The 9,018-nt window shown below is 40.4% G+C and overlaps 1 protein-coding gene across 1 annotated transcript in view; it reads left to right on the plus strand.

Annotated features, from left to right (window-relative positions):
* STAT6 (signal transducer and activator of transcription 6) overlaps positions 1-9,018 on the plus strand; it is a 101,237-nt gene that overhangs the window by 68,496 nt on the left and 23,723 nt on the right. Inside the window, exon 6 of the mRNA XM_018569427.1 lies at positions 8,403-8,579. Within this exon, the coding sequence (XP_018424929.1) occupies positions 8,403-8,579 (177 nt within the window). The remainder of the gene's footprint in view (positions 1-8,402; positions 8,580-9,018) is intronic.

Raw genomic sequence — 9,018 nt, forward strand, 5'->3', positions numbered from 1 at the left:
GTGTAAAAAAAAAGAAAATTGTAAAAATCAAAGTAACAGATAAAAAACATTTTTAAAAACGTAAGTCCCCCGCCCCCCACGTGCTGCACATACAACGCAAACACACAACAGATGCGCCTATGTGCAAAAACGGAAAATTGCGCCACACATGTTACATATCGTCACGAGCGTCGGAGTGAGAGCAATAATTCTAGGACCATCAATCACTGTTAGCACTAAACTGATGAGCAGTAAAAGCATTTAAAGCGTCGCCTATGGTCAATTTTGGTTCTTGTAGTTTTTTGCGGTTTCACTGACGCACGCAATTTTAAGCCTTGACATGTTTGTTATCTATTTACCCGGCATGACTCCGTCTTTTATATTTTACCAAAAATTTGTATTATTATAAATTTGTATTATATTCTGTTTCTGTGCACTAAATTTCATTTTAGTGTACTGTATTTTATCCTAAAAATACTGGTTTGATAAACATTTGCGCAAACACCGTACAACATAAAAAATTGCAACTAGCATCTTTTTAATCTACAGGGCCTCTGCTTTCAGAAAAATATATAATTGTTTGGGGTGTCTGAAGCTGTTTTCTAGCCAAAAATTCTGATTTTATCATGTGTGTGCAAATGTAAGAAATTGCTCCAGGCAGCAAGTGGTTAAGATCTCTGGAGATAGACTTGTAACCTTGAGATTGTCCATGCTTTTCCACAAAAACATGGAATGCAATTATTTCTTGCAATTTGGAGAAGGTGCCAATAATTTTGTCCAGTCCATTTTTACTTTTTACTTCTCAACTTTTTGTGTCAGACCAATACAAACAAAATAAATAAACATGAGAATGCCTAAACAATTGTAATTGCAACAATTTTGCACAAGGTGGTGGTGCATTATCTGACAGCAATGCAGGGGTGCCAAGATTTTTGGCCATGACTGTATATGACAATACTGGGGTGAGTTATGGTGTAGGTGCTGCCATTATATATAGGGAGAAGAGCAAAGTATCAGTGCCTACAGATGTTAGAAATGATTACGATGGCATTGGGGAGCCACCTCCTCGACCCTGGCTGACATTTTCTGGGCCAGGGTCACGTGGGTAAAGATGATCAGCTGGGAAAGATTTCCTAGCTGATCAGTTTCAGTATCTCTCCAAGACCGGAGGGTACCTGCAATGTTGCCCCCTCCCTCCCTATTAGGCACAGACATACAGCTTCACCCCATTTAAACATATATGCCTAGACTAAGATCTTTCATTAAAAAAGAAAAGCCAACTACAGGACCGATTGGAACAAGACCGGATGCTACATGTACTGTACTTGGTCCTCTGAGTTATGTTATAAGTAGTTTTACTATGTAGTAATTATTATTCTTTAAAAGGATACATCAACAACCTCTGTTGGTGTTCATAAAAGGCACAAAGGTATAATAATTCTTAACACTAGACATAATAATTTAAATAACTTCAGCAGGCTCGATTTACTTTTTAGTACAATGGAATGACATGGCATCCTGAGAGAGACTTCATCTGTTGATTGCAATCTTGGTTTGCTCATAAACAGACACATTTATACAGAAGCATTACTTATACATTTTACATAATTCTTTTTATGGTCAGCAGATGTATATTTAGATGTGATCCTCCTACCAGTCTATTTATGCTATAGACATTAAACACTCCTCCTGTCTACAGATCAAGGTCCCCTGCTATCTCATGAAGATAAGGAACAACTAAACTGGGGAAAAAACTCCTCCCATCAGCTGATGTTATGTCAAAGCTTAATATAGACTAAATTTAGGAAACTTGGTCTTTTGAAACTTGCAAGCACAGGAATTCTAATTATAGAAGCTTTGTTCGTCAAAGATACATGTACAAAGACAAGATGAAGACTTTGCAAAATTAGATCTCAAATCAGAAGCACTACCAGTTAATGTTTCAATTGCTAACAGTGCCTTATAAATCAGTATAGTTTTCCATTTTTTTGGAATCTACATTTATAGTTTTCACTTGAGGACTATGCTTAAGACATAAAGTGACTGTAAAGAGGACTTGGCATACCTTATTTGTCAACAAGTGACACTCACTGGGTTTAGCTATATTTAAAAAATAACAGAACTTGGCCAAGTTTTAAACTGGTATCACTTCTAAATGTGGATATCAAAATACTTGCAAAGTAAACAGGTAAGCTGTGGAAAAATTCGGTTCAGTTTGGATATTTTGTTATTTCTGGATTTGGATCTGAAACTCAATTTGATCTGAGTTTCAGATTTGGACGAAATCCAGATTTTCTGTTTCGGATGAGTTTACACATATTTGTTGCAAATACCTTAGAACACCATATACAGATATTAATACTAAAGCTGAATCTCCTAGACCCGAATGGCATTCGTGATCCAAATTTCCAAATCTGTCTGGGAGCTGAGAGCCATACACATTATATTACTAAAGCTGAGGCTCCCGGATCCAAATGTCATTTAGGAGTTCCCAAATGCAATTTGGAAATTTGGATCCCGAATTATATGTATTATATGTATATACTGTATATTGCTCCCATGTTGCTGTAACAAAAATTGCTCAGACCCATTCGGATGCATTAAACCGAAAAACACATCTGTTTGGCCAGAAAATGTACATGTCCGATTCAGTTTAGTTTTTGTCCGAAATTCGGACGGGATCCGAAATTCGGACGGGATCCGAAATTCGGAAACAGAAATTTGGATTCAGACACATTCGGATGCATTGGGATTTGAAAATTCTGAATGTCCGAATTTCGGAAAATTAGTACGTATTTCGATTCGGAACGAAACAAATCGCACATGTCTATTGCAAAGGTCTTAGCGACCTCAATCTGTGCCAAGCGATTCATAGTGACCAAGTAAGAGGCAGGAAATAATATTTGTTGTATAATAGAAAACATTGTTTTTGCTCATTACTATGTTCCTCTCATTAGGTGTGAGAAAAGTATTCAATGCTGTATCGTGGCAACATCTGCTTTTCACATTTCCTGAAAATGGGGATGTCACCAGCATTTCTTTGCATGTATCTCAGCCCTATACTTATGCCCTAAAGCTAAGATTTGTTATAGTGGTTTATTTTCTGACTCCTTCCAGATACATAAGGGAAACAGACCTATTCTTTTTATCCTTGCCTTGGAACATCTGGCAAAAAACATTAGCTCAAATCCTACAGTAGTATAAAGGCACTAGAATTTGCAGTTAACTGCTGCAAATGAATGCTTTTTGTGGATGACCCCTTTCCACACAACATATATTATTGCCTAATTTATTTTCTTGTCTTTCTATGTTCCAGACTTTTCTACTTTTCAAGCCAATTATAAATTGACATGGACTTCTAGACTTCCATACTTATCTGGCTATCTTTAGGGACCTCACTCACCTATTGGATATCTGCAAATCCCTGCCCATTTCTTGGTTTAATAGAATGAATGCAATAAAAATGTCCGAAATTATTGTACCACCTGCAAACTTTACCATTTGTTGTCCTAAGCCACATTCTATACATAGAACAGCAAAAACTGATGAAATTTGTATTCGGGACCCTTATACCAAGACAAACTATGAGGTAGATTGTAAGTTCCGTAATCATTACAGTACTACATTGCAGCACAAATAGCTCCTCTGGCATCACTTCATGCTACTCAGGAACTCTTTTTATGGATTTATTTGAATATTATGGAATTCTCCCCGTCTCCCTTTTTTAATCATACTTTTTTGAGTATCTTTAGTGCATTTCATCATATACATTTTCAGAGTAAGCGAAAGAAATCAAAACAAAATACCTACTACCAAATAAACAAACACCAAAAAACTAACAAACTGACAAAAAAAATAAAAAAATTGGGGCAGGCCAGACACTGTACATAGATGGATTAGTTTTGTATATATCTTTTATTTGTCATAGGAACATAGAAAAGTTAAAACAACTATACTATATATGTATATTCCTCGCTTAGCTTGATATTCCAACCATTAGGACCACAGTTGAAGATATTTCTTGTTTTGACCTCTACAGTATATTGGTATTTTATACGCTCATATTCTACTGTCTTATCTAATTCAGAAATCCACAAAGAGTTGGGGGGGAAATCAGATACCCATTTCCACACCACCGTTCTTCTAGCGGTGAACAATGCTTTCTGAGAGACCAAAATTATTTGAGGATTCATCAATAAAGAATCATAAATCCCTAAAAGGCAAACTTGGGGTGAATTGTCCATGGATATATCAAATATAGAGTTTAATAATGAAATTACTTGATGCCAATATCATACTAATTTAGGGCATCTTCATAAAAAATTGATCAAATTACAATTGTATCAATTACAACTTAATCTTGCTCCCACCACAAAATCATCCATGCATCAAGAACCTGACACTGTGCCAATCTTTGGACAAATGAAATGCTATTTAATTTTCTAGTGCATTGTTATCCTCCCATTTACCCTTGATTGGAATACTGCACTCTCCTCGATTCAGTCTTGCACATGAAGAACCATACGCTTTTAAACGCTGGCCATTTTATGCAGTTAGATATGGCTAGCCTATAACCTCTTCAGTTTAGGGGGCAGAAAAACATTTCAATATCTCAAAAACACATGAAAAAAATTCCAGTTCTAAACGTTTTCATCTATCTACAAATAAAATAGTTTCTGTATTTCCTAATTTGGGCAAAACCATCTGAACTTTGATCAGATGTCTGAACAATCGACAATTTATGGGTTTAATTTCTCCTTTGTATAGAAATCTCAGTTCCTTTCAACATTCTAACAAACTTCCATATGTAAGCAACTGGGAGGAGGACTAGTGATGCACCCTTGAGCAAAGGGGGTGGAACACAATATTGTCACGTTGGCCAATGTTGTAGACTTAGAAAATTCATATAAATGTTGATGCAAACTTGACCCCTGACTAGACTGACCATATGTCCCGTCTTATTTCTTAATTTTTCCCCGAGTCATGCAAAGTACTTAAAAATATGGTCCTCTTGGATAGAATACCTGCAACTACACCATACTCTATTATATCTCTGAATCTGACGCTCCTCATTAGGGCTTCATTCTACTGGTGGAACCCCCCCTCCCCCCATCCCCCAGCTCTATCTTAACTCTTGCTCACTTTTCCTCTCTCTTCCTTTTTTTTTTCCTGTGTCTTTTTCACATTGTTTCCTTTTATTCTTTATCCAGTCCAAGTGAATTATATAACTAATGGCTGTAGATACCATACAGAATCATGGTCACTGTTGTCTTTACTTTTACCTTCTAGGTTAAGATTACAACATCTTCACAGTAGCATGGGACATATTAGTCACGTAGCAGACATATTAGTCAGTCACATTCTTTTAATGTATACATAGAATTGACACCAAGTACTACAAGTAGCTATTCCGCTTCAGCTTGCATTGTTTAATTCCCCATGGCTTGGTTTGTACACTGCTATACTTTTATTGCCTTTCCTTGTAAATTAAGAATTTAACAAAACTTTGAAACCTGTCAAAATGCGCAACTTTCAAACGTGCATTCAGTTCTAATGGCACCGCGAACGTGGCCAGGAAGACATATGTTTTGCTCTGCGTTTTGTGTGCGCACAAACGTGGAAGCAAAAATTGCGGAAAGCGTGTTACAAAATTTGGTACATGAGCTTTTTTTGCCACGTGTGCCGCGTGTGTAGGCCCCATTGAACCCAATGTAGACGCGCGGCAAACGCAGCATACGAACGTGCACAAATGCGCACGAATGTGATGCACTTTAATAGAACATGCAGGTGTGAATGCGGGATTAGTGTCAGCAGCCTTTGCACATTTCTACACATTTCTACTCAGGTGTGAACAAAAGCAAGTACAGCAGGTGTTTGGACTCTAAGGGGTCTATTCACTAAACTGCCGTAGGCAGCCGAGTGAATGACTGACCTGAAGCGAAGTGAGTAGAACGCTGTTCGGCTATTCACTCCAGGCTGGTACGGCTGACTTCAGCCGTACATCGGGTGGCTTTGCGTGGCTTCGGGTCGGCCGAACATGCTCAGCATTCTTATAGATGCCGAACAGCAGTGAGTGAATAGCCGAATGCCGGTGAGCGGCATTCGGCTCGGCTGTTCTACTCGGTTCCTATGTGGGACCGAGTAGAACAGAAAAATAGTTTAAAAAGTAGAAAAACATAAATAGAAAATGATTGTGCGGAGCTAGCAGTGACAGCTAGCTCCGCCCAACTGTTTTCTATTGGCCGGCGGTTCTGCTGCTGTCAAAAAAACAAACAAACATTCTCACCATAGGAATGCATTGCTAGATTCCTATTGGCTATTTCAATTTGCAATAGCCAGTAGCAAACTAGCTATTGTACCCTCCCTCTGCTGTTGTCAATCACTAGTGGGGACCTGATGGAGAACTGCAACAGTGGGCGGGTGCAATAGCTAGTTTGCTATTGGCTATTGCAAATTGAAATAGCCAATAGGAATCTAGCAATGCATTCCTATGGTGAATTTTTTTTTTATTCTGACGCCAGCCAACAGCTCCTTGTCAGAATAAAAAAGAAAAAGCAGTGTTTCTCTCCTGTGTGGCCGGGAGCGGGAGACTCCCGGAGCGCCCGGGAGAGTTAGGCTGTCTTGAGATCAGTGTCTCTGGTTAGCTGGTAACCAGGGACGCTGATCTCTCTGCAAGTGGCCGGAGCCAACCGTAACATCACAGCCCAGCTGTCAGAAGCAGGCTGTCGGCCGGCCAATGGCCAGCCGCTCGGACAGCTTCGGCTTTCACCTCGGCTCAGTCGAGCCCAAGCATATGCCTTCGGCTCGACTGAGCCCCACGGCCGACTTTGGGAGCTGTACGGGCTATAGTGAAAAGCCCGTACAGCAGCCCTTCGGTTCTACTGAACCGAAGGGGTCCTGGGGCCGAAGCTAGCTAAAGGATCAGCCGAAGCTACGGCTAGATCCTTCGGCAGCTTAGTGAATAGACCCCTAAGTGAAGTAATTCAGACAGTTTCTTCCTTCCTTCATGTGAAAGTGATTGGTGTCTGAGAACCACTTGCCAGGCCAGAGTTATTCACCCAGGAAGGGAGGGATGCTACCTATGCAAACTTTCAGAAAGTCACTATTTACACAGGAAAGTTTGTTCCAGCTGTGTTCTCTAGAGGATATATCTAAAATAACCATATGGTGCCTAATACTAAGCACTTATCGTAAAGCTGAAAATACAGTCTAATCTAGTAATGAAGTCATTAGAATATAAATATTAGCTGATATATAAAAAGTAGGCTAGCAAGAAAAGTTCTTGTATCCAGGGCCGGATAGACATAGGGGCTACTGGAGCGCTAGCCCATCACTGGCCAGACCAGATCACCTTGGTATGCCCACTGGCAATCCGGGCTGGCCAGGTTAAACACAATCAGACAGACACTGGCAGCTCTCTAATCAGGCATATTAGTTGGCTTTGCGGGTCCCCAGCGAGGTGTGAGCAGCCGTCTAATTACAGAGCCGCCTCTGCTGCTTCCTGTCCGACAAACCAACAGCACCAGGCCCATGATGCTTTAAATCCAGCCCTGCTTGTTTCCCATAGAAATCAGTCAGCCTCCAGCTGTAAGTTATGTTGTACTGATTGGTTGCTTTGGGCAAGAAGCATTCTGAATTGAGTAATTTGTTCAATAGACACTTGGGGGGTGTTCTGACTATCTTACAGACTGCAGTGCAGATGTGCATCTGGCCCAGAAGTGCAGAGGGGGAACTGAGTTTCTACCAATGCCATGAAGAAAGCTATGATAGTAAATGTAATTGACGAATTACACTTTGCTCCCACGAATTTGTCAAAAGATACCTCCTGGATTTATCCTTATACAGTCTTTTTGGGATAGATAGATGGATGAATAAATTATCAGAAGGCCTACATACTGACCTTACATGACCAAGTGCCTAGGCCTTCTCAAATATAGCCAGCTTTGGAGGGAGCCCAGAGGAACATTTTCTCCATAAAAGGCATGTCAAGTATCCCTACTGTTACTTATTCATCTGTCCCAGTAAGTCTCCTAACAATAAGGCTGGGTTCACACCTGGGCGTACGGAATATGAGCGCTTGCCGCGCACCGACAAATGCACGTTTACGAGGGCTATCCAGCTGTATCCTAATGGATATGCGCGGCAAATACGCCCCAAAGAAGCTCCTGTACTTCTTTGGGCATAGGGCGTTTTTCAGCGCGTTCCCACACGCTGTAAAACGCCCAGGTGGGAACCATGCCCATAGGCGATTATTGTTTTTCACATGTTGAGCGTTTTACAGCGCTTTGGAACGCGCTGTAAAACGCCCAGGTGTGAACCAGGCCTAAAAGTTTAGTATAGGTCTACTTCATTGGAGAGACTATGTTAAAATAATGTATTATCCATATGATTTAACCATGCTATGTATCCTTTTTCTTTTTCAGTATCCACGTTTGGCTGTGAGTTTTCAAGCTAAACAGGAAGAAATGATGTTTCAATACCGTTGTAACAAGCTGCAGCATAAAATGAAGCAGACTTCAGTGGCACAACAAAGCTTGAAGGTTGCACTAGAAAATTTAAAATTCCGTGGACAGGCTCAGGATCTGTCCGCTCTTCAAAAGGTAATATAGCCTAAATTGTTCAGCAATCAACCATATACAATAACTTCTCTAAAGCTGCCAAAATGTTTCCAGGAACGCTTGCTTTTCAGCTGATGTGTAGCAATTGTCTTGCATGACACCTTCTACCCAATTTTGACAAGTTTATTCCCTAGAAACATTGTTGCATTTCAAATAGGGATGCACCGATACCGATACAAGCATCGGTATCGGCGGCGATACTGAGTATTTGCATGAGTACTCGTGCAAATACTCCGATACATAAAACGAGTACCTGTGCCGCGTCCGCCATCTTCAGGGACCCGAATCCACCGCACACAGGACCTCCATCGCGTCTTCAATGAAGCAAGATGGCTGCAACCTCCTCTGTCATCTGCTCCATTCTGACCTCTTCTCCCGCTGATTGGCCGATTGGATGATTGACAGGCTTCCTCACCAGTCA

This window comes from Nanorana parkeri, unplaced genomic scaffold (genome assembly GCF_000935625.1).
Source record: "Nanorana parkeri isolate BGI_ZX_2015 unplaced genomic scaffold, ASM93562v1 scaffold35, whole genome shotgun sequence".
Taxonomy (NCBI): Eukaryota; Metazoa; Chordata; class Amphibia; order Anura; family Dicroglossidae; genus Nanorana; species Nanorana parkeri.